The sequence below is a fragment of the Phymastichus coffea genome, unplaced genomic scaffold, assembly GCF_024137745.1.
Source record: "Phymastichus coffea isolate CEN01 unplaced genomic scaffold, Cenicafe_Pcof_1.1 PCOF00074, whole genome shotgun sequence".
NCBI classification, from domain to species: domain Eukaryota; kingdom Metazoa; phylum Arthropoda; class Insecta; order Hymenoptera; family Eulophidae; genus Phymastichus; species Phymastichus coffea.
Window position 1 is genome coordinate 284,683 of NW_026706885.1, and position 24,848 is coordinate 309,530.

The 24,848-nt window shown below is 34.2% G+C and overlaps 4 protein-coding genes across 7 annotated transcripts in view; 2 read left to right on the forward strand and 2 right to left on the reverse strand.

The window, feature by feature from the left end:
- The window catches only part of LOC131668126 (solute carrier organic anion transporter family member 74D), a 41,726-nt gene extending 32,577 nt beyond the window's left edge, over positions 1–9,149 (forward strand). The window contains exons 7-12 of the mRNA XM_058942014.1: positions 2,427–2,591; positions 2,670–2,865; positions 2,933–3,083; positions 3,634–3,871; positions 4,094–4,222; positions 4,705–9,149. Of these exons, the coding sequence (XP_058797997.1) occupies positions 2,427–2,591; positions 2,670–2,865; positions 2,933–3,083; positions 3,634–3,871; positions 4,094–4,222; positions 4,705–4,886 (1,061 nt within the window). The 3' untranslated portion in view covers positions 4,887–9,149. The remainder of the gene's footprint in view (positions 1–2,426; positions 2,592–2,669; positions 2,866–2,932; positions 3,084–3,633; positions 3,872–4,093; positions 4,223–4,704) is intronic.
- A 509-nt stretch (positions 9,150–9,658) lies between these two features.
- Positions 9,659–11,392, reverse strand: LOC131668162 (calaxin-like). The gene is made up of 4 exons (XM_058942092.1): positions 11,112–11,392; positions 10,580–10,691; positions 10,027–10,280; positions 9,659–9,947 (listed from the first exon to the last, which is right to left on the reverse strand). Exons 1-4 carry the CDS (start codon positions 11,390–11,392, stop codon positions 9,722–9,724), a joined length of 873 nt encoding a protein of 290 aa, XP_058798075.1. The 3' UTR covers positions 9,659–9,721.
- Positions 11,393–20,168: 8,776 nt separating this feature from the next.
- On the forward strand, positions 20,169–21,320 carry LOC131668163 (zinc transporter zipt-7.2-like). Its single transcript, XM_058942093.1, has 3 exons — positions 20,169–20,238; positions 20,752–21,181; positions 21,302–21,320. The coding sequence occupies exons 1-3, from the start codon at positions 20,169–20,171 to the stop codon at positions 21,318–21,320; spliced, it is 519 nt and encodes a 172-aa protein (XP_058798076.1).
- Positions 21,321–21,817: 497 nt separating this feature from the next.
- LOC131668125 (uncharacterized) lies at positions 21,818–24,647 on the reverse strand. Of its 4 annotated transcripts, none has more exons than XM_058942013.1 (4): positions 24,182–24,647; positions 23,542–23,803; positions 22,482–22,813; positions 21,818–21,937 (listed from the first exon to the last, which is right to left on the reverse strand). In XM_058942013.1, the coding sequence occupies exons 1-4, from the start codon at positions 24,208–24,210 to the stop codon at positions 21,898–21,900; spliced, it is 663 nt and encodes a 220-aa protein (XP_058797996.1). In that variant the 5' UTR covers positions 24,211–24,647; the 3' UTR covers positions 21,818–21,897. The 4 variants fall into 4 exon arrangements, with proteins under 4 accessions (XP_058797996.1, XP_058797994.1, XP_058797993.1 ...); XM_058942011.1 differs by having other exon boundaries at positions 23,542–23,861; XM_058942010.1 differs by having other exon boundaries at positions 23,542–23,861; positions 24,173–24,647.
- Positions 24,648–24,848: the final 201 nt, after the last annotated feature.

The following is a 24,848-nucleotide window of genomic DNA, read 5'->3' on the forward strand; positions in this document are numbered from 1 at the left end:
AAAGGCAACTCTATTTATAAGCGATTGCCGTGATCGCCACATTGTGCGTTTATCGAACGCGCGGCGCATGCGGCCGCAACAACGGGGCAAGGAGAAGAAGCAACTTTCGACCAGATCTCTCTCTCTCTCTCTCTCTCTCTCTCTTGCACGCGATTCTTTTTTTACCAGAAGGACGAGAAGAGACGACGACGAGAGCGGCAGCATAATCTGCCAAGGCCGCCTGCCATTTTCGGCAATTCTCGGAATCGCCCCGCTGCGAGAGATTAGGATGCGATATACTGCTGCAGCGCAACCTACGCGAATTTCCAGGCTGCTTTGATGCGCTTTTTTGATGAATTCTTTAGCTTATTTTTTTCCTCTCTTTTCTCTTTATTTTTTTTTTTAATTTTTTCTTTGATATCGCGGGTAGAGATCGTTTGTGGCGTGTAGTTGGCTGTGAAGTTATTTTTTATTAAACAAATCTTAATTGTTTCAATCTGAATTGATACAACACTGGGTCGCAGAATTTATTATACCATCTATTTCAGAAGTATGATACACCTACACCGCGCGTGAAATATTGCAGAAATCTTTTCCGATACTTACCGAGTATCTTTTTTTTTTAACTCTGACATTCAAAGGTGAATATATTTTTCCGTCTAAAGTTGCATCATCATTCGTTTTTGTCGAAGAAATATATGCAACATGTCAAAGACATAAAATTATACCCATTCTATTCGACGGATTTGGGAATTTATCGCATTTTTCGATTTTACACAAGTATAAAAAAAGAAAAGACATGCATAGCTAAATAAAGTCGATGGTACATATATATCTAAATTTATCGTTAATTTATTCTAATAAATTTTGACGATTGTTCAAGCAGGTAAAGAATAGCTCGGTTAGTTTTTAGGACTCGGAAACAAAATCGAAATCCATTTGAAGGGTCGCGAGGTATTTCGATAGGACTGTTCCTTAATTCTTCACTAACCCAATGAAGACGTAATTAGATTGAAATACAGTCTGAAAACAGATCGACAATGAAGCTGCGCCGCGATCGATAAATGCGAAGCGAAGCACCGAAGGAGGCTCGGTCCAGAGAAACAATCAGCTGAGTGAAATCGGACGCTTGCGCCACCGCGTCGCTTGCGTTCAGCCTCCCAATCTTCGAGTGTCCTTGTGAAGGGCTTCGACGTGGACGCCGGCACGCGCTCGAAAAAAAGTCTCCGATATAATAGCCCCTCAACCGCCGGCGTCGCTGCGCCAAACGGAACGACTTGAAAGGAGGGGCAAGTTCACGGCCGTCGAAGAAGAAGCGAAGAGAGAGAAGATGATGACGCGCGATGCTCGACGGAAACCCCTGTCAACTCAGCCCGTCAAAGCCGTTTAAAGAGCCGCTTACGGCATATGCGCACACACAGCGCGATCTTTTCCTTGCGCTATTATTGATGCGCTTTATTCCGCATTTCCTCGTCTTTCGCTTTTCTTTTTCCAGTGGCTCCTCGGCAATATCATAGCTACGTGCAGTCAAGATGAAGCTACGAATAGTTAATTGTCAACAACTTACCTGTTGCGTAATAGAGACGAGACAGTTTGAAAGTTCGCGTACTTTGGAAGTACGCTCACGTGCCCCTACGCCGTACGGCCACGCGAACGCGAAAATGAATTAGAGCTTTTTTCTTTGATTTTCTCTCTTTCTTTCTTTCTTTTTTGGCAGAACGTCGTCGGCAATAATGGCCTCGAGCGCCTTCCAACTCGTCGTCAGTCGCTCCATTATTCTTTCAAACTGAGCGCGCGTAAACATGTTTTTCTCTCGTTTGACGTGCTTACATGTATACTTATAAAAGCGACGCTAAACGCGCACGCCGATACGAAAAAGAAAAATAAAAAAGAAAGAGAAGAGAAAGAGAGAAAGATACAGTGTCCCGATGATTCACGCGCGCCTCCGAAGAGCAATTATGTCGCTTTTTTACGAGATAAAAATGGGAGAAAGAGGAAAAGCAGATAGAGATATCTTTCGGGTGCCGCGCGACGTCGCATTTCCGATCCGATTTTCGAGCGATATTCCGAGAGCGCGCGGAGAGAACGACTCTGCGCGCTGCATCAATCAATTCGACTTTTCTCTGTTGCCGAGTGGTGTAGCATATCTCCGCTATACTCTGTTTGCTTATGCATATTCAATGAGTAGGTCTTTCGTTTGGACGTTTTGCGTGACTGCGTGCTTTTCGGTCATTTCACAACACCATGTCTGTAAGAGGCGAAATAAGTTGTTTATAAAAGTCTATAAATTGTTCTTGTTCGACCGATGTCGCTTTGCATAAGAGCCTTTTCTTTTTGCCTGAGATGAGAGTATGACAGTGTTGAGAGTAATTGTCAATTACGCGCACGAGGCGTAACGAGTTATTAAAAAAAATAAAAGAAAAAACACGAGTCGTTTACCTTTTCAGATTTCCCCAAGGCAATCAAAAGGTTATTGAAGAATGATATTTTGCTGTTCCGAACGGCCAGTAGTGTCCTACACATTTTGCCGATAGCGGGACTTTACACATTCTTACCAAAATACCTCGAAAGCCAATTCCGTTTAGCTGCGCACTCTGCAAATTTGATCTCAGGTAACGCGTTTTCCGACCTATTGCTTTGGATTGCTGAACCATCGGCGAACGCACTAATTGTTAATTTTCTGGTTGCAGGTGTTGGAGGAATACTGGTTATGGGCTTAGGAATAATAATAAGCGGAGTATTTATTTTGAAAGTGAAACCCAACGCAAGATTCGTCGCTGGATGGATCGCGTTTACCGCGATTGCCTATGCCATTGGTATGGGCATCCTAATGTTTGTCGGATGTCCGATGAACGACTTTACCGGCCTCGTTACGGACGAGCAGGGGTAAGATTTTTCTGAGATCCATTCAAGTTAAATATCACGCGATCGCTAATTTCGTTCCTTCTTACAGAGTATCCCGTTTCGAGCCCATCTGCGACGCGACCTGCGACTGCGACAAAAACAAGTTCAGCCCGATCTGCGGTGCGGACGGCCGAACATACTTTTCAGCCTGCCATGCGGGCTGTTCGAATTACACAGTTTTCGAAGGAAAAGTAGTTAATGTAAGCATTATTTATCGCCACTCAATATATGCGTGTGTGTGTATTCGTAATGAATGCACCGACAAATGCATGTCATTAACTCAATATTCACATTTTTATAAATTGCACAATTCTCGCTTCAACAAGAAAAAATTATAATGCGTATAAATGTGTGTGAAAGTGAACTTTGAAAGCATGTAAATGCGAGTTGACTAGATTTTTTAATCTTGTATTACGCCATATCGCAGCCTTTTTGCTCTTTTGAGCTGTTTACTTTAGATTATAAATTGCAAAAAAGTCAAATTTTCATTAAGATATCTTTATGTCACGATGCAAATTGAAAAAAATGTCAAAGGATGTTGTTGCAAAAATGAACAAAAGATAGATCTGCAACATTTGCTACCTCAGCTTTCGGTGTAAAAATATTTGAAATGTGTAAGGGCTGATTCATACAGACTGAGAGAAAGCAAAACTTTCCAAACTTTCGAAACTAAAAATGTTCCCCGAAGATATGACATTCGAAAATTGTTATCGCTCTCTAAGACGAACTATTGTCCTTCTTTCTTTGTAGTTCACCGATTGCCAATGTATCGCAAAGAATCACACGATGCCGGAAATGGGCGAGGCGAAGACCGGATATTGTCCCCTCGATTGCAATAACTTCTACGCGTATCTGATCCTATTCTCTGTCTTTGTTTTCATCCATTCGACGAGTGAGGTCGGCTCGATGCTACTCATACTTCGATGCGTCGATCCGACGCAGAAAGCCATGGCGCTCGGCCTTATACAATTTGCCATAGGTCTTTTCGGTGAGTAGACAAATAATTTACCAGTAAAACCGCTTCAAATATTATGACATGCTGCTTACTATTGTTATATTGCAAAATTTCGATAAGACTTATTGGTACTTAATAAGCTCTTGACAGTGTGAAATTTTGACAATAAACCAAGGACGACATTTCTTACATGCGAAATATTTCATATGACACCGTGGTACAGACGATTAACCGCTTATTGTCTGGATTTTCCAGGTAATGTTCCATGTCCCATAGTGTACGGCGCAGTGGTGGACTCGGCCTGTCTAGTTTGGGAGTATGCCTGCGGCGAGAAAGGGGCCTGTTGGCTCTATGACTCCAATGTCTTTAGGATGTTTTTCCATGGTACGTGACGCGATTGCTCAGTACTGTACTTCGTTATACTGGCACGGCCGACAACTTATAACCGCGTACTGCTTTACTTTTGATTTCTTCTTGGTTCGATGTGTATTTTAAATATCATGGCGGTCGTTTGAAAATGTATTCAGTGCAAATTGGTCAACGGTTAGCTTGAATATTTGTATTTTTAAATCATCGCTTACGTACACGTAGTTTAAGAGTTTAACGATCTTTTTTGTCAAGCTTCACAATCATGATAATCGTTGAATATTTCTTCCGTGTCCTGTAAATGTGTTGTACTAAAAAGCAGGACATAATCGGATCATTATACACAGTTGAGGAATTTGAAGTGAAATGAATAGTCATTACAAAAATAACGCTTGTTGCATGTCGCAGTTCGAATTACAATTGAAAATGGTTATACCCTTTAGGCGTAGAGCGAGTCGAATAAGATAATACGGCAATAACGTTTCATTATGTTTCTACAGGTACGACCGGTTCTATAATGGCGCTGGCGTTCATCTTCGACTTGATAGTTTGGTACAAAGCTGGTAGTATAAACTTCGTAGACGAGCAAGAACACGAGGGGGCCACCGCTGAGGAGATGGCCAATTTGAATATGCTGTCGGAGGATATTGAATACCCTCCGGCCAAACGAAATTCAATATAAACAAAAGCATAATTACGATGAAGAACTCTTCTTGTAATTTACTTATGTGATTGGAGCATCATCTTCTCTCATCCGGACAATTCTTTCAAATAGTTCAAGATGAAAATCCTTATCGGCATAGTGAGGATTTCTTTCGATGCGCAAGAAACGTTTTTATTTCTTTGCGAGTGTACCTGCACGAGCGCGTGACTGCGCGTGTCTCATCCTCGCGAACGAGTCCGTCGGATAGAAAGCTTGCGGACGCCAACTCGATATATAGTCTTCTTAGACAAGGGGAGGAAAGAAAGATTATTTTTTTGAACATGAGTGATCATTGTTTTGTTGACTGATGATTTATTGTTAGCTAGGGACTTCTCTGTTTCTTTTCCTTTCGTCTTTTTGCGTAGCAATTCTAGGTGACGATCGTTTTCTTTTCCTTACATCACACGAGCATTTTCACTTAATTGAAGTGCTGATTGTAGGTTTCATCGTTTAGTGTACGTGTTTAATGAATGAAATAACTTGTCAACGAATAAGTCGATCAGCAAGTTGCGTTTTCTAACGCTCACTCTAATTATAGAGTAGAAGGATTTTGGCGAATTATCGACAAAACAAAACAAAAAATGTACAACGGAGTATCGCGGAGTATACACCTTTATATTGTACGAAAGCGCAATGTAAAAGTGCTTTTGCTGAATTATTTTTTGAGGATAAAAGTAAAAGGAGAGATATTTGCATGTATCATATGTAAATAGCCGAAGAAGAGACAAGGAATAGTTTTACAGATTTTTCTTATTTGAGAATATCTTTGCCGAAAGAAAATCGAATATTTAATCTTTTAGATATAATGTAATCGATCAGTGTAATGTTTTTTAAATCGTTGATGTTCACGTGTAACGTTATTTTAAATATTGCCGCAAAGATGATTTTTACATATTTTTCATCGATATTTTTTTTAAAAGTAGAAAATTCATGTCATTTATATTTAATAAATTTATCGCAGAATTGAACATCAACGAAGTACGACTTTTTAATGAAAACGAAGGAGTAAACATTTAATAATAGTTTTTAGCGACGTAAAGATAAATCATTACGACGCTCTGTGTGATACCTCAGAAATAATTTTAGCCATGTAGTTTAAATACAGAAATATGAGATGAGAGCGAGAAAGAAAGTGTGAATGAAAAAAGTGTAAACGTTTGTATAAATCGACTGAGGATGTATTTTTATGGGATCGTCAGGTGTAAATGTAGTTCTAAGATTATACTTATGTGTATTGCGCATATAGAAGCATATATGTCCTGTTGTATATACGTAAGATTACGAAAATTTACAACTTATAGCTATTTGCTTTATACTTTCGAATCATTTGAATTGTCCATACATTTTTTTGTATGGAATTTTATGAAAATAGTTAAGCAACTGGTTTATGTTTACAAAGTAATATATTTTTAAAATATCATAAATTTTCGAGACTTTTTATTCATTACAAAGACTTAAGTCAGCATTTTATTAGATTTTCTTTGAAAGTTTTTTATTTAAATGAACTACAGTGAAGCCTAAATAAAACACGTTCCATAAACATACAAAATTTTCACGTTGAACAGTACATGTACCTTGTCTTATAATATATAATCTTGGCATATATTTGAAAACTTTGGAAGTGGATTTTATTTGGAAACTTGCATTCTATTTGCATTTTTAAAATACCATAAAATATAAAAAAATTAAAAAGTGTACGATACTACGATCTAAACGTACAAATTATTCCTAAAATGAGACAATTGATGTTTTCTAAACTTTGATATTAATTAGAACCAAATTCGATAAGAGAAAACAAGTTTCAAATACACGAATCTCTTAAATTGTTCATACAATGTTCTCATTTATTAACATTAAAATTATTTTATGTAATTAAAATTTTAAGAAAATAGTGAGTTCAGTTGACAATGTTAAAATATGATGAAAGTGTAATTCAGTTGAATTAATGTGAAGCAGTAGAAATATATTCAAAGACTTGTATTTTTATAATATCAGAATTAAAGATGACTACGTCTTCAATTTACAAATAGAAGTGTTGATAAAATACATATTCAAATGATACAATTTAAGAATCTTACAAGAAAAGTACCGGTATTTTTTTCCAACCGAGGATAAATACAAATGTTATCGTGATTTTCAGTAGCATATAGTCTCTAAAAGTAAATATTTTTCTCTGTGCTACATATGTTGACGATCCTTCATACATTTCAAAAGTGATGCAATTTCAAGTATACAGATTATACCACAATATATGAAACGAATTCCATAAATAGAATTGATCGTAGATAGAGAAATAATATAAATGTAACATAGTCTATTATTTTTAGTTATTGACAGTTTCCTATGAAACTCCAAATATGAAAAGTACTTTCCTAAGATATTTGAAATACCAATATGCAATTTATAAAGAAAAATATTCCGAAACATGTGATATACAATGTGAGAAAAAAAGTAAGAAATAAACGATTTTCATAAAGAATAATGGAAATAAATAAATTTAAAAAAGAAAAACTAACCATGCTACGCAAAAATAAGAATAAATCCTATTAATATAAATAAAATGGCATTGCGCCATTTTAGAAGAAAGTCAAATATCTTGGGAAACATTAATAATACAAATAATGAAAAATGTACACTCCAATAACAATTATAACATAACTTATAATGAAGTGCGGTTTATATTTTGAAAGAGCGCATCGCGAGAATGCCACTAAATCAATTCTACAAAAGAAATATAAAAAATTTACTGTACATGTAACAAAATGACTATATGCCAGATTATTTTTCAAATTATACGTATTCGAGGACTTTATTTTAATGGTCGGAATGATCGTTGAGCGTAACAATACTTGCTAGTCTATGAACGTAATCGCATAAATTTTGGAACAGATGGATAAAAAGTGATGATAGTGAGACATGAACGAAAAGCTAGAATATGTTTGCCATTTTTATAGAATAACTTTGTTTTATATTTAATTTATTATATTAACTTGCTCGTAAGGCTTATTGTTATCGCTGTAAAAATATAATTGTAATTATAATTATCACAAGTAATCTTGCTAAATATGTCCATGAATTGTGAGAAGTAGATTGTAGCTGATTGAATTAGATTGTTCAATGTCGGATAATTATCACCTTCAGTGACGTAAAATTAAGTTTAAGGACTTCGATAAAAGTTTTTTTGCTTGAATTAATATAATTAGTATGGATTAGAAACTGCTACTTCAATATCAATTTTCACGTAGCTGTAAGTTTTTACGTAACTTGTGGAAGTGTTATTATTATTATTGAAAAATGCCATCACACTTTCCTTGAGAGATTTAATTGTACATAAATGTATGATGAATTCTTCATTTTTTTTGTTATAAGTATAAGTAAATAATTTGTATAATACGTCAATTATCGTGCTTATATATACATCTTTTTGTGTGTAAATGTAGTATGGAATTTCCGACCTTATTATAATAAGATAAACATAATGAAGGACTAATGCGAAAACAATGTAGTAAATGTTTATTTAGAAAACAAAATGAATTTTTTTCTCAGCACCGTTTAGACTTATACACCATGTTACAAATACATGCGAATATTTAATACATTGCTAAACGTTAATTCTACAATTTTATTTTAAGAGACCTCTAAAAACTCAGTATAAAATTTTATATTCTAAAATTCAAAAATCCTGCAAAATATTCAAAATTAAATGCTAATTTGATTTATTGTTGTTTGTTATGACATACTTCAACGAGTATTCACTGTAACGTAATGTTATTAACCCTCAGATTATCGATTTTAGATTTTTATCAATCTTTCTATCAATGTTATAACTTTGTACTACTAAAATGGCCTAAAATATGTTTTGATTGACCTCTTCAGTATCTCCGAACGCTCAATACATTACTGAGAATACAACTTGAAAAACAAAAGTGCAGATTTAGCACAGAAACATACAGATATTATACGTGCAAATTAATACGAACATTTTTTAAAATAATAAAAACTGCCACTGTTATGCATAACTTGCAACAATTTAGACTGACATTTTTACTACAGTTTCTCAACGAACTTTGCAATGTACACACTGCCCTGACTAACCGATTTTTTTTGATAATCAGAGGGTTAAGACTGATTTATCTAATACGTATAAAGTTGACCAATGTATTTTGTAATTACTTCCGTTGTATTGTTTATAATTACAATTAACGAATGCAAATTTGTTTCTAATAAAAGGCAAGTGCCATAATTTTAAAACGACATTGTCAGTTTATTTACGTAGTACCGCCATGATTAGATTGTAGCATGATTTGAGATTTTTATTAATAGTATCTGAATGTATGTTTTGCATTATTTTTGTCATATTGAAGTAAATTCTTAAATTCAGACAAATTCATGCATTGCTTTTGCCATTACTGTGAACATGCAATATAACTTTAAGCACAGGGATTTTACTAGAATAATTATAGGTGTCTATTAAGTTAATTATATCGTACGCTAACCATCCTTCCGAGACTCCAAGTTTATTACGATGCCAAGTCAATTTTTGCATGAACAAATATAGCGATCGGGTGTTTTTAAAACCATATCTCAAAATTATTATGTTGCTGCCCAAAAGTCATTCTTCTTTGTATTTGAATATTTAAAATCAGATGATTTGTCTATTATCTGTTTAAAAAAGAAGCTTCGAGTTCGTGAAAAAAATAATTTACGTAAAATCATAAAAGATGATCGAAGGTTATTAGGTTATTGACTTATTTCAGGTACAAAGAATCATGATGCATCATTTTTGAAAAAATCCTGCATTTATTCGGAGATGTTTATGAAGGTCTAAGCGTCAATAAAAATGCAGACGCACTTTCTGACGACGGTAGTACTTGACCAAATGCTTCTAATAATAATGGTTCTTCTTGTATAGTTGCCTCGTAATCAGAAAACGATACCTTTCCATCGTGATCGACATCGAGCTTTTTTAAAGCCATTTCCGAAAGATCTCTCACGCCTTCTTCTGGGTCTTCTTCTCCAGATTGTTTCATCAAACAATTTCTAATGAAAATGCATTGAGTTTTTTCATTAATATACAACGTCATTATTATCTACACATAAATACGGAAATGTAACTCACTTAAATAATTGAAATATTTCGTCTTTGGAGATGAAACCATCGCCGTTCAGGTCATAAACTTTAAAGCAAAATTCCATTTTATCATGCAAGCTTCCTCGTAAAAAAACATCTAATCCTATGACCCAAGGTTCCAATCTTATTGCGCCCTCGCTGTCTTTATCCCAGCAAGAAAACATTCGCTCAATCAATGCATCTTCTGTCAATATGTTAAAAGTATTGTGAAGCAATTCTCTGAATATTGTCCTATCAATGCCCTAAAAAAAAATTTCTCTGATGCCATATTTGATTCTATGAATTGCATTTCAATCAATACCGTTCATGTTTCGCTTTTAAAGTCGGATAATACAACCTGCAGTTTGGATTGTTTCGATGTATGATATCAGATAGAATATGAAAGTTTTCGGTTGAACAATCATTGATTTGAAATTTTACCGTATTGCTTTTCATTCCATTAGGGTATAAAATGACACTGACGCAGTGAATATTAAAATTTAGCGCACGCATCCACGAACTACGGCGATTTTTGCACGAAAATATAATATAATATAATTACTTCTACTGTTTGCAGAGTTGAAGCCCCATTATTTATGCCGGAAGTGCCAGGTCGAGTTGATGGACTGCTGATTAGTTTGCTGTATATTTTACATAATGCCTCCAGTTCATGCCTAGTTAATGCGTTAATTGTATTCTTAATTTTTTAAATAAATGATGTGTGACAGTGATATCATTGCTGTACTACATTGATCTCTATTTCAACGGATGATAAGATATTAAATGAAAAAAATATAATTATACATAAATTGATAGAGAAACACGTCAGAAATTTTTAATCTTCTATAAAAAGTTTGACAAAATAAAACATTTGAATCGTTGAATGGACTTTCAATATATATTTTAATACTATATATATTATATGCTATGAGTGCCTATTAATCAAAATAATTATGTGAATATTATTATAATTTTTTATTGGTTTCGTCTTATTTATCAAAAAGTATGTATATGTTTTAATATGAAATTATTTAAATGTAAATGATCAAATTTATTCAAAGAATTTTCTTTGGAATATCAAATGCGTGACGTACTTGGAGAACCGGGTCTTCTTCCTGAGCGCTTCGATGAATTTGGCATGATGAGCCGAGCTTTTAAGGGAGAAATCTTCCGGCATTCTTCTTCGTCTTCTAGAGGATTTGGATTGACTGGTAGTATCGGCACCGACGCCGCCACTGCTGGAGCACGACTGCTGTCTACGCGAGGCGCTCGACACCTTGCGCCCCGTCGCCAGGAAGATCGAGACGCTTTTCATGACCATTGCGCCGGTGCGTCCGCTAAAGCAGATCCGCGTGCCTGATTGGTCCTCACCCATTTTTTATTTCCTTTGATATGCTCGATGTTACGTCGGACTGCTCGTCATTCAAATTGCTGTTGTTTCATCGATTACATATATTCATCAATTGTGTTGCAGTATAGGCTTTCAATGTATATGATTCTGACTGATATCTTATTCTGCTATTTGCATTGAAGAATAAATCACATTAATTGTTGCCCATGAAAGCAGCTGACGATATTCTATTTGAGATAAAACGAATATTTGAGAAGGAAGTCTGTAATGCATATGTTAAAAGCAGTCGATCGAAATCAAATTTGATAACATGATGTGACAATAAATATTTCTGAAAAATGGCTCGGCTCTTTAAGCATTGTAAAATGGACAAATTTCAGAATCATATAAAATCTATTGTCTTAAACAAGGTTTCCTCAGTTTCAAGATAAATATATGCTTGCAAACGTAGCAATTAGTTTTCCTTCAACTTTCTCGTGAAGAAAGATTATCCCTAGTTCTTTTATGATCGATAATGGTAATGCTCTTTTAAGATCCCTAGCCATCAACTCAAATAATTTATGACATTGTACGTAGTTTTCGCCTGTCATTTCTTGAAATGAAGTCAGCTTTCTCAACGATAAAACGGTGAAGTTTGTCACTGCCACCCATAACTTTGTTCTGAGAAACTTTTAAGCGAAATATTTGTAGTTCTTTTGTTGCTTAAAAATCGAACGTTGCATGGTGTATCAACAAAACATAGTGTAACAAGTATTACCGATGCAACACAAAGTTATGTGATTTTTTTGATATCTGTATTTTTAAGCAAACTTATTCAGCAAAACTACGAGCATTTCACAATTAATATTGGGCAGAAAACTTTCTAGTATAAAACAACAAAGTAGTATTAGCGCATGTTGGATACTCATAATTGAACAGGCATCTGCAGAAGTTTTGTTATCAGATACAAAGTTCCTAAGGAAAACTTTTAATGCTGGTATATTGATCTTCCTGCCACAAATGGCAGGCACAAGTAGTAATTCGCAAACAAATATTGAAACGTTGCCATAAAACCCTAAAACTACAGCGACCGGTTATACTTGGTGTACAAGTATAACCGGGTTGATTCAAATTTGGCCGTTTGAAATTTTACTGACCCACTTCGGGTGATTTCGTTGGCAAATAATTTGACGTGTTCTACATTGAAGTAACACTTGATTTTGACATGAAGGTTCATATGCAATTGTTTTCTCATCAATAGACAACAATTTTATCTTTGTCGTGCTGTCATGTAAAAGTTGCGAAAAACATTCATTAACCGAAAGTTTTTGAACCGCCTTGATTGAATATTTCACAGATTAAGTAAAGTTTGATACGATAGGTGCTTGCAAACTAGGAATCGATGGAAGATAATAATCGTCTGTTTCCGATCATCGCCCACTTTGTGCGCTGATTGGATGCAACCAATGTAACACGCGAGGTGAGTATTTCGTGTGAATTTAGGAGCTTACGAATAGCGTTTCTTTATTGGGGTAATAATTATACAGAATAGGCTAAACAATTCCAAGCAAATTGCACTTTCATTGTCAAAGTAACGAAAATAAAATTTTAATTTCCGGAAATGACAATGTGACCCGAGGTTATTGATATATATTTGTATCAAACTTGTGAGTTTGAAACTTACTTACTAAAAAATACACCTTTTCTAACAAAGTATTATCACGCCAAGCCAAACGCAAGCGAGCGCAATGTATAACTGGCAAGCCTAACTTTATCATAAAGGCGACGTAAATCTTTCTCTTTCATTCTGCTTACTTTGGCACGCGAGTGGCGATTAAATTAGTTTAAGACTCACCGATTGCCGATCTCGAAATGCCGTGTCTTTCGTCCTCGGCAACGCAGCTAAAAAAAGAGAGAGAGAGAGAGAGAGAGAGAGAGAGAAACACAGGTTCACCGCGGCTCTCGCGCACTACCTACTTATCGACCAAACTTCGCGACTAAGATACAAGTGTGCGCGGCGTTTTAGCTTCGTAGGCATATGATCACGAGACACTCGCCGTAGATGTTGTATCCAATTAGAGTTTGGGCGCGCGTAGCACAAGACTTGATCGGGGCTACCAGCCGCGTTCATGGTTTTCCCTTTTCAACAAATAATAAGGATATACATGCTACTGCCTCGTAAAACAATCATTACTAGAGCTGACTGGTACCAAAGTATTTGTTTTGGAGAGCGAAATTTTTCAATCTTCCATGATTTTTCACTTTCTTCGTCAATTTTTCGAAATTTCAAGATTTTTTACATTTTACATTAATTTGACGAAATTTCATGATTTCAAATATCTCGTAAAGTTTTGAAAATTTCAAGATTTTTCACTTACTTCAATTTCTCTATAACCCAATAACCCAATTTTTCAATCTTTCAGGATTTTTCACTTTCGTCGTCAATTTTTCGAAATTTCAAGATTTTTCACTTTCTTCGTCAATTTTTCGAAATTTCAAGATTTCATATATTTCAAATATTCATCAAAAAGTTATCAGCTTAGAACAAAAATAGAGTTTATCATATACTATATTGATTTTATATAGAAATATCTTTTTAATATCTTCATGGGATATTTTTAATAATACAATAATAATCCTGGAAATTAAGAGGAAATTTGGCCATATAATGATACATGAAACATACGAGGAATTGAGCAAGCAAGTATGATTCAATAAGTTTTGATGATTCAAATATTTAGAATTTCAAAAAATAGTGTGTAAACATTGAGAAAAACATCAAAACCGTATAGATGATAAACATATTTTTAAGAATTCAGTACATATGTCACAGTCAGCCTTACAGCATAATTAGGAAAAACCTAATACGTCAGAGGTTGATGCAATAATATATGATTTTTATGTCATAAATATTTCAACTATTGAAAATAAATAGATCCAACGTTTTTTTAAGAATTAAAACAATGTTAGTTTTTTCTAATTATACAAAAATATTTATATGATATTTCAAAACAGTATATATATGTAAAGAATGACTTCCCTTGCATCTTTGAACATGCGACAATTGCCGTTTTGCTTTCTTTTATAAACCAACTTTATCAAACGAGTCTTGTGTATTTTTCACTGGCGTCCGTTTTCCTAACCACACCCACCCATTTGCTAAGTACACTGTGTAGTATATTTGCATACTTTCTGACATCACTCGGCGTTACATGCTTACATTCTATGTATTATTTCTTAACAATGAACTCTTGAACAATACGATTATAATCGAAATAATAATCGAAATTTAATAATCATTATCGTGCGCTTAGCGCAGGAAAAGTTATATGGGTAGTGAGTTAAGACTATAAAAGTAATATGTTGCTACATATTTTTTTTATAGTATCATATTAAAGTGGACCTCGAAAAAATTATTAATAATACTTCTAAAAATAATTATTAATAACATTTTACTCAGATTTGGATTATTTGTAATGTAAACCGAAAAATCTTCAGATAATATTTATCACTACAATCGAGTATCGCAGAATCCAATGTAGATAAATTGTTAAATAATGCACGCTTGTTCTTTTCCCATAAATTCATCATTCAGAATTTAAAGACTAGCACAATAAAGATACTGTCTGGGTAAGATAAAGCACAACCAAAATTATTAAAACTCATAAAGTAGTAGAATATCAAAAGACATTTTTTCAGATTGAAACTAAAGTTATTAGGAGATAAGATAATGAATAATACTTTGTGATTATAACAGCATTTATATGTAAAATTAATTATTTTTACAAGAAAAATTTAGTAATGACCGACGTATATGGCCTTACTGAACAGTTGAGTACAGTATGTACGAGAGACTACAGCATTGCTATCGTGATTGATGTAGCACAATACATCCTTTGATTGTTATAGAAGAATTGAATCATTTTTATGTATATTTTTTTATCTGCATCACAATTTTATAGCAATCTATTTATTTTTAATAATAAATTAAACCAGTCGCGTGATTCTGACGACCAGTGTTATGGAATATATTAGTTTAATCCTCTCCGAACTTCAGTTATGACAACACCGACTAATGGTATCTATGTATTTTAGTCTAAATTTTATTTGAGACTGTTAAGAGAATTATCTAAGTAAATGCATCATCTAATCGTATTCTACTTCTAAAACATATAATTATGAATTTTATAATTTAGGCTGAAGCCTGTCGAGTGTTTGAGAAATCACTATTGTATCGAGTGAGAAATATTTTAGAGGCAATACCTATGCAGGGATTACAGGGAATCCAAACCTTTTATTACAATAAAAAATAGCACAATTGATCATATTCTATCTGACAACTGTAAATTAAATATGAATCGTTTATAATTCACGAAACATTACAAAGGCAGTATTCCGATGAACGCGATTAAAAAGATGTTTGAACTTAATGACTTTGGAAGCATGACCGTAATCTTCAGTGCAATAGTATATATCAATGAACAATTTGACGCTGAATCTATTTCCGGTTTCAAAAAATAAGTGGCACTAAAATCCAATGAGATATCACCGAATTTTAGAAATGTTTCAGGATCAGCTTATATTTGAACCGCCATCTTGAAGCCGCCATATTGAATTTTCAAAATGGCCACATTGCATGGTAAAATAGATATACAGAGGAAAAATATAAGCCGACTCGCATTTTTCTTTAATTTTTAATTTTAATTCAGCATGTGCTTCTAAGTCGATATTTTTTATAAATTAATATGGTATCTAAGATAATGAATATTTTTTAATTGTTGAGATTAATTTTACCGTGACCCATGATCTACTGCTTTAAATTATCGTCAAGACAAGATTCCATGGATACAGGGATGTTACTGCTATTTTCACAAGGGATTTGTAACAGAATAAGAAATAAAATTTTAGTCCAAGATGATCATAGATACTTATGAAATCAGTACAGGATAGGAAGAGTCATATCTGATCAGTCTCCCGGTTCTGATCAGATATATGGAAGCTATCAGCTATATGTTGATTAAATAGATGTCCATCGTCCATTGCCCTCGGGTGCGACTTGGCAAAAGAGTTGAAATTAGTGAGACCTTTCACCGTTCGCTCGCTCGCTCGTTTGATTAGTTGCTGAAAATAATACCAAACCTTGCAATTTTTGTTCGTAATCAAGTAAGGTATTATTCAATAAATGAAGTTATAAAGCAAGTTGTACGTTATTCTTCACCCATTTTTCTTAATTAGTATATTCAGTTTGAATATATAAATTGTTCATTTTGATATTTGTTCTCAGTTTACTATATCACTGACAAATATAATTCCCTATCTTCAAAATTTTTTTCCGTCGATATAGAACTTTACAACACTTTTTCAACGAAAAAAAGTCTGGAAAAATGCAGACGATCAAAATTTGGAGTAACCACTCAAGAACAATCAAAAAAATGTGTTACATTAAATTATACCGTATTTCTTTGCTTTATTAAATCCTCTTGAATTCAATTTAAGAGAGAAATTCAAAATGGCCACAAGCGCAAATAGTACATAACTTTTTTGCCAAGCGGTCCGAAAGTAGTATTTTTCCGGCAAGTCCATAGCACGTGTTTGATAATCTCGGCTTTGCTTTTGTTGTTAATTCTCACGTGCTATACGGATTTACCAATAATACTTTTCCACCCTAAGTGCGCAATGTACTATATGTGACATCATAAGCCAGTTACGAGCATCTAGCAGTTCGTAAATAGCGGCATCTTATTTTTGTCTGCAAAAAATAAAAAAAAAGGTTTATTTTTGATAACTTCACATTAATGTGTACTACTAAAGGCTCCTAACGTATGCATGGACTATTCCAACAACATTAAGTACAAATCAAAATTTATTCCAGTATTACGAAGTCATCTCGAAAATTTACATAAACAAAGAAATAAATTACTATCACTGATCTTGCATTAACGTTCGAATTTTTGAACATAGAATACATGTTGCTACCAACTTTTTTTTTATTGAATAATTTGGTATTAACTTTTTAGTATTTAAAATAGCTTTATGATATACTGAATTATATATATATATATATATATATATATATATATATATATATATATAAAATTGCGCGTGCCTGTGTCTCAGTTTTTATAATTTTGGTTTAACATAATTTTATGATCTGTTAATAAAATATAAAAAGTTATAATTAGTTCTGTGTATACATTCTGTCAATACACATATACATAATCTTTAACTAAAATTAATATAGAATTGTATTTTTATAAGAAATATGTACTATTCTAGTATTTTTAGGAATTTTACATAGTAAATAAAATAATCTTATTATTTTATATCAATTTGGGAATAATTTTTAGGTATCCGTGCTACTCCTACCTTTTTTAAAAGCGTGTTTTTTAATTTATTCGTAAAATAAAATTTTTCGGTAATTTAGACTGCTGTACAAAAAATGAATCATAATTGAGGACTAACAAATACGAAGGTCCATTTCAACATTTTTTAAAGTGTCTTATTTGTAGGCTTGTTAAAATTCTAAGTGATTTATATATTTCCATATTTATATATTCACTTAGCTATTTTTCAATTACTTTTAATATAAGTTAATATTGCAATCCTAACACACAATATCAGATCATACAAAGTTATCAATCAATAATTTGTCAATAAAAGTATTGGCAGATCAAATAAAATATTTCAAAAAAGAAAGGTAAGAAAAATTGTGAAATACATGTTCAAGTACGTCAGACCATCAATATAAGGAAGTACTGCAAGCGTTAACACGATAGGTTTGTCGCCGTCGCTGTTACGACTCTGGTTAGTGCACGTTGCTAGGTAGATCTTTCGATGTCCTCCAATATAAATAATTTCTCTAGTTCGTGAGAAAATTCATATCACTTTTAAAAAGAGATGTCAGAGTTTAAGAAGGCAGCCACGTGTACGTCAGAGAAACGAAGGTCGCGGGTGCGAATGTGGTCACCCAAACGTATAATTACCTGACGCTAAGAGGATAATCTATTTCAGCTCACTCAGTAACAGAAATTAAACTTGAACATTTTCTTAAGGTCGTGACATTAAATTATTCTGAAGTGTAATCTATTTTAATGTTATTTTGTACACAAGAGAAAAGAAATATTTTAGGAATCACTTTAACTATAAAGCATTCTAAATAACAAATATGCTTGAAAATTAATGTCAAAAGTTTAAATTACAAACATTGTGTTCTAAATTTTGGAAGGATTTAGTTTTAAAATTGGACAAGTTACCATCATCGTTATCGTGGCCAAGTGTTAGTGAGCAGATTGGAATTGATTTAATCGCGAGATTTTAAGTTTTTTTGTTACCTAACATCACACGTGTCAAGCACAGCAAGAGAAAATAACAAGAAATTTTCCCGTTAAGTTGAATGGCATATCTTTCGTGTTAAGAAAACGACTAAAAATATTTTTATTCTATTGACTTGTAGAGCTGATTCATTACATACATTTATTTTCTGCAGGTAAAATTAATGCAAATGATAGGCACCAATGTTATACAATGTTTTGAATATGTAAATGTTATAAAATAAATCTACGAAATTACTGATATACTATTTAAAATCCTCTTATCAGTTGTTAAATATTGAAAAGTTGTTGGTCCTCGTTCAAACAAAAGCGTATGAAAAATAATTTGAGCGCGAACATTGATGCGGGTCCGAGCGTATCCGGCAGATACAGTTCTTCGTTAAGCTCAAAATCCAGGGCCGATCTGGCGTCATGCGTGAACTACCATGAACCGCCCGCTAATGTGTTCTTCTTTTGTGACCCACTCTTTCTGTTTCCTATGATGAGTTTGCGCGTTGGGGGGATTCCCAAACCTGTCATTCGGTTTTTCTCGTGCGTGGATATATGTATATCGCATGCGTGTCTACCGTTTCGTACGCATCTTGACGTCTGTCGGAAGATCGTTTGGCGGTTGCCAAAAGAAGCGTGAGAAACAGAGAAAGAAGAGAGCGGCCCAAAGAGAATCGTGAATGACGTGAATATTTTACACGACAAACGAGGATGTGGTCAGCGTTTTGCACTATACCTCTATATTTATATTGTTATTAGCATGACAAACTCCACGCTGCTACGTGCACTAGCAAAACCCGATAATTAAGAATGTAAGAATTATTGCTTTTGGTGTTCTTTCAAATAGAACTTATAAGAAAGCATTTATTGTATGGAAGTTTTGAATAATTTCTGTTACGGAAACAATAACCAGGACTCAACAATTAAAAAGAACATATTCCATGATAGATGATTTTTATATTTTGACATTTTGAATGGCCCGAAACAAAAGTAACAAATGAGAAAATTAAATGAACTTGAAATACATGATTATTATATAAGCAATCTAAACACTAACAGCGAATTAAATTTACTAAAAAAATGTAGTTCCAAAAGTCACACTAAAAAATATAATCGTTAAGAAGAGATTTTTCAGATGATTTGCTTAGGTTTGACGCGCCAAGACGGATTCTGTTAATTTCCTTCCTTGATGAGAACACACGCGGTCATAAATTAGCATAAATGGCTTTCTAATGCTGAATTATTAAGGGAATTCCATGGTCAAGCTGCGGCCAAGGTTCACCAGGAAAGAGAGGGAGCTAAGTGAGATACGTTTCGACCAATAATATGACGATCTTTAGACGAAAAAGCCACCGAACCACCTGCGCAAAACTCACCTGGCCACCCAACTATATAAGACTAGCCCGTCACTCGTCTGACATCAGTTGTTTACTCGCGCAATCCTCAACAAGCACAAGATATTCTCTAGGTTCTCGTGTTCTGCCAATTACAACCTCGTGACAATGTTTAAGTACGCAGTGACTTTTCTCGCCCTTGTTACGATCTCCATGGCTTTCCCAGCTAACGATGAAGGTAAGACCATTTTTTATTTTTGACTCAGTTTTTGTCGACGAGATCATACTATCGGGCATTTAACCATCCCGGCTTCTTGGTACATATTAAAAATATATATTAATTGAGTTTTGTTACATTCCTGATGAAAAAATTTAAAATTTGTTAGATTATAGCCCACACTTCACTAAAGAAATATGTTATAGAATCTAATTTTCATTGCTTCAATAAGATTGTATATTGAGAGTTTCTTTGGATTTATTTCTGAATACTTACATTATTTTGTTTTATATTTTTTCTTAGTAGTTTTCTTATTATTAATATCAGTATTCAAATTTCGTGTTCAATAACTTACTATAAAATTTATCAGTGTATAATTTTTTAATTTTGTTTAATTTTTCTCTCTAAGGGGAGTTTAAAGAAATTATACCTGTCATTGAAATCGAATAAAAATTTGATCAGGTCATTTAATTACTAATGGAACTTGGAAAAACGGAGCTATAGAATATGAAATAAAATCCAATCTATTTACAGCATTCGTACGTGTAGCAAGATTTGCTTACCCCGAACCTCATCATCATCATCACGATCACGACCACTACCACGATCACGACCACGATCACGACCACGGCCACTTTCACGATCATGGTCATGATCACGATCACTATCACGATCACGATCACCACCACGATCACTACGGTGTCCATCCTTACGATGGATATGGAGGATATGGGCAGGGCGGCTTTGGTAATGGCGGATACCCTATCGGCGGATACCCTGTTGGCGGATTTGGTGGCGCTAACGCTAATGCTCAGGCTCAAGCTAGTTCCTTCGGTGTTGGCTTCAAAAGTCCCGGTCTAATCGGTAACGGTGGTTACCCTGGTGGATACGGTGTATATCCAAGTGGCTACGGAGTAAATGGAGGAAACAGTGGAGCGTACGCTACAGCTCAAGCCAGCGCTGGGTAAGTATCTCTTTTACTCGTGCTCACTTAAAGTATTGATTCTAACGACAATTAATCAAACAACTTTTGCGAGTTAGTTGTTGATCTCGTGGATTTTACCATTGTTGTTTATCGTTGCAGAACGTTCGGCAGAAAGTAAAGCAGAGCAACGATATAGACTGATTTACGGCAACTGACGTGGAGCAATTATTCGTACAGCTATGCCTGATTGTGGTTTACTCTTAGTAATTTATTACGCTTATACACATAGTTGAGTGATTATCTAATAAAATCAAGTTTCTTTTTATAAAATAATTGACTTGTCTTTTGTTATTGTTTGTTAAAACATTTCCGAATCCTTTTTAAGAATTGTTTTTTTTTTAATATTTCAATTTGTTTTCAACTAGCATTATACAAGTTTCATTCAGTATCAATATTTAATAAATGAACTATTTTATATAATCCAAATATTAAATAAATACATTTTTTTTATTGAAATGAACACTTCGAGCTTCTGAAAACATAATAGTTTTTCATAGCAAGTTCATGTGCAATGTAAATAATAAAATATTAAAAATATTTTATTGTGCACTAAAAAATACATTTATTGATATAATTTTATATAATTACGCCTCTATTTTATCATCTGTTAGGCATCTAATTATAATAAATTGAAGAATTCACATCGTTCCAGTCCTTCGAAATAAATAATTCATACACAGAATTAGGTTTTTGTATTAATTTATTTTCGAAGAGTAGCGGCCCCATGGCTTCTTCCTAAAATAAAAAATTTATAAGTAAATAAAGTAAAATAAAATTTGTCAATCGAATACAGCAACTCGTAAATAATAGGAATTATGTCCATTTATTTATTATTCCAGATTTTGCAATTTGAAGCAGAATTGTTGTGTTGTATTTATACTATGTAATAATACAACATACCTTTTTATGAAATTCAATATACTTTATCGTGCGTAGTGATTTTTCCTTAATGTACAAAAAGTCGTGATTCATTCAATAATTTTTGTTTTCGTCTCGAATATTTTCATAAAATCTAACCGGTAATCAATTAATGTGACCATTAAATATTCAAGTTGGCCGTAGTTTCCATATCATAAAATCTGATTCATTTAAATTAGCTTATTTTGAGAAGATCGATGTTTTTTCGTATTATGTTAACGTTCTAAAAGAAATTCGTTATCATAGTTCATCCATTAATTAAAATTTTTTAGTAAAAATTAGACGGAAGTTCAAGCAAAAAAATAATGTTTAATAAACGTATTGTCTAAAGTTTTATTATAATTGAGTGATTTAGACATACGTGGGTGAATCACCATAAGCAGTGGCAACAGAACTTGCAACGCCACCTTTTGAAGTTGAATAACTATTAGCTATGGCTGTGACTGGGCCACCCAAGCCCGATGTTGCAGAGGCACGTCTACCAGAAAATCCAGGAAAACTGAACACCATTGGAAAGTAATTGTTTGCTGGTTTGTACTCGCGGCCTCTGGGCTTGAATCTCTTATGGTACTCTTCATCTTCGTCGTCATACTCATCGTTGTATTCTTCATCAATTGGGACATTTTTATCCTTTTTCTGGCCTTTCGATGACTTTTGAGCTAATTGCTCCCGATTTACGCCTTTTTCATTATCCTTTAATTATACAATTTTAACATTTGTTACAAAGTCAGAGATGTATTAATACATATTTTTCACATAACTAATATATTTTGAAAACAAGCAATTGGATGACTTTTCATTTATCTTACTAAATGAGAACAATTTATATTGAAATATTTTACACATATATATCAAAGTAACTGTCTATTAAATCTTAAATAAATTAACTGTCTAATTAAATTTACTATTTTTCTTATTTGACTTTTTTCAGACATAAAGTTTAGAATAAGATTTTCTACATAGAATTTGAAAATTCTAAACGCTCACTACACTTTATGATAGGAAAATTGAAGTAAAATCACAAATAAATAGGAAAATCGTTTTACAGCGTTTCTGTCCTAGAAAAAATGAGCTTCGAAATAATTATTTTGACGAAAATAGACCATGCGTAGAATTTTTTTAAAACACGCTTTAAAGACATCTGCATACGCCTGAAAAATAAGTTACAAACATGGAAAAAATAAGCCTATGCTGAAAAAGACAATTATTACCCAATATATAGATGCAAAGTTTAAACAGTTTCTATTGTACGGAATGTTAACTGCTTAAAATGTTGAATGCTTAAAAAAATATATAATAGAAAAGTAACATCTTATTTTTAAACACTTAGTATTATTCACCATAATTCATAAACAAAAAATCACTTTCTACACAAAAAATAAACATGACGGCCATTACAGCGTTAAATTTCCATCTCATACCTGCGGCTGAGCAGCACTTTCGTCGGACTCATCATACTCGGTACCTGGATGAGCTTCAGCAACGGAGCTGGACATATCGACATCGTTAGCTGGATCGGGACCACCGCCCAGGTATACCGGCTGACTGAAGTAGGCACCTCCGCCAATGGCATTGCCCTCGGTGTAAATACTAGTGGCTTGACTATTGCTTCCCGAGCGTCGAGGAGGCCTGTAGAAGCCAGTGAACATCATCGTACGAGGAGGGTATCCCTGGTAGTATCCTCTTTTATCACGGACGATCATTAGCGGATTTCTCATAAAATATGGCATCAGTGGCGTTACTTTGGTGTTGAAAGAAAACAAGTTTTTTATTACAAATAAAAACACGTTGAGTATTCATGTGGATTTATGCTTGAGGAATTGACTTAGGAATTAGAATTGTTCAAAAACATCCTACGAAGTGAAAATATATGCAACTATCTATTTTATTATAAAATGTAAAAAGTGTAGCGGCCAATATTTGGAAATGCTCATAAATTTTAGATTTCTGATAAAAACATATCGTCAGAAGTATAGCATTTCTAGAGCTATGGTTTTAACGAGAAGTAATGGAATGAGATAATGTGTGAAAAAGAACTTTGTTATTACGTACAATACTTACATGCATTCGTATCTGGCACGGCGCGACATTCAACAGCTCCAACAGCAAAGACTAGGACGATTAAGCCCAATAATGCAAGCGGCGACGTCATTTCGGAGTACCTAAGCTTGTACTTTGCTAACTTATGAGCAGGAATGATGTCCAAAGGCGAGGCAAGTGGGAATATCCACGAGCTACGGTAGGTTACTCGCCAGTGCTTTCCTGGCTAAACCGCGCCAATCCTTTTATACTGCGCAGGACACGAGAGATCCCTTCTCTTGTGGCTTGTTCACTTGGTCAAAGGCAGACGCGGCACGCCGGCAGAGCGCATCGCTCGCGATGCCTGCGCGTGTGCCGAATCCTTGATTATCCGAAGAACTGATGCATTCGATGAAACTCATTGCCGTCGCGCGCTGCGTCGTCACCGACGCCGTCGCGCTTGCATTCGACTCCCAGGCTTGTCTGATCTGATAAGTGGCGCGACTACCGATCGCGGCTTCCACTTGTTACTGAGTAATGCTATTTTTCGCAGCTCGCTTCGTGTCGGCGGTCGTTCAACGAATAACTTTCGTGCCGCTTTGCACGCACTTTTCCCGATGCAATTGGCTTTTTTTTTCATGCACCGATGCGACAATTTTTATCCGCCAAATTATCAGCTACTCAAATGACGAGAATTTCTTCAAAACAG

What these genes read in the sequence shown, in the direction of transcription:
- LOC131668162 (XM_058942092.1), bottom strand. Translation starts at nt 11,392, where the DNA reads ATGGGTGAGGACCAATCAGGCACGCGGATCTGCTTTAGCGGACGCACC. An exon ending in CAACTCTGCAAACAGTAGAA is followed by an intron (nt 10,281 to 10,579) that starts GTAATTATATTA and finishes ATTTTTTTTTAG; the next exon opens with GGCATTGATAGGACAATATT. An exon ending in GAAATATTTCAATTATTTAA is followed by an intron (nt 9,948 to 10,026) that starts GTGAGTTACATT and finishes CATTTTCATTAG; the next exon opens with AAATTGTTTGATGAAACAAT.
- LOC131668163 (XM_058942093.1), top strand. Translation starts at nt 20,169, where the DNA reads ATGTTTAAGTACGCAGTGACTTTTCTCGCCCTTGTTACGATCTCCATG. An exon ending in TTTCCCAGCTAACGATGAAG is followed by an intron (nt 20,239 to 20,751) that starts GTAAGACCATTT and finishes ATCTATTTACAG; the next exon opens with CATTCGTACGTGTAGCAAGA.
- LOC131668125 (XM_058942010.1), bottom strand. Translation starts at nt 24,272, where the DNA reads ATGACGTCGCCGCTTGCATTATTGGGCTTAATCGTCCTAGTCTTTGCT. An exon ending in TACGAATGCATGTAAGTATT is followed by an intron (nt 23,862 to 24,172) that starts GTACGTAATAAC and finishes TCAACACCAAAG; the next exon opens with TAACGCCACTGATGCCATAT. An exon ending in AAAGTGCTGCTCAGCCGCAG is followed by an intron (nt 22,814 to 23,541) that starts GTATGAGATGGA and finishes GTATAATTAAAG; the next exon opens with GATAATGAAAAAGGCGTAAA.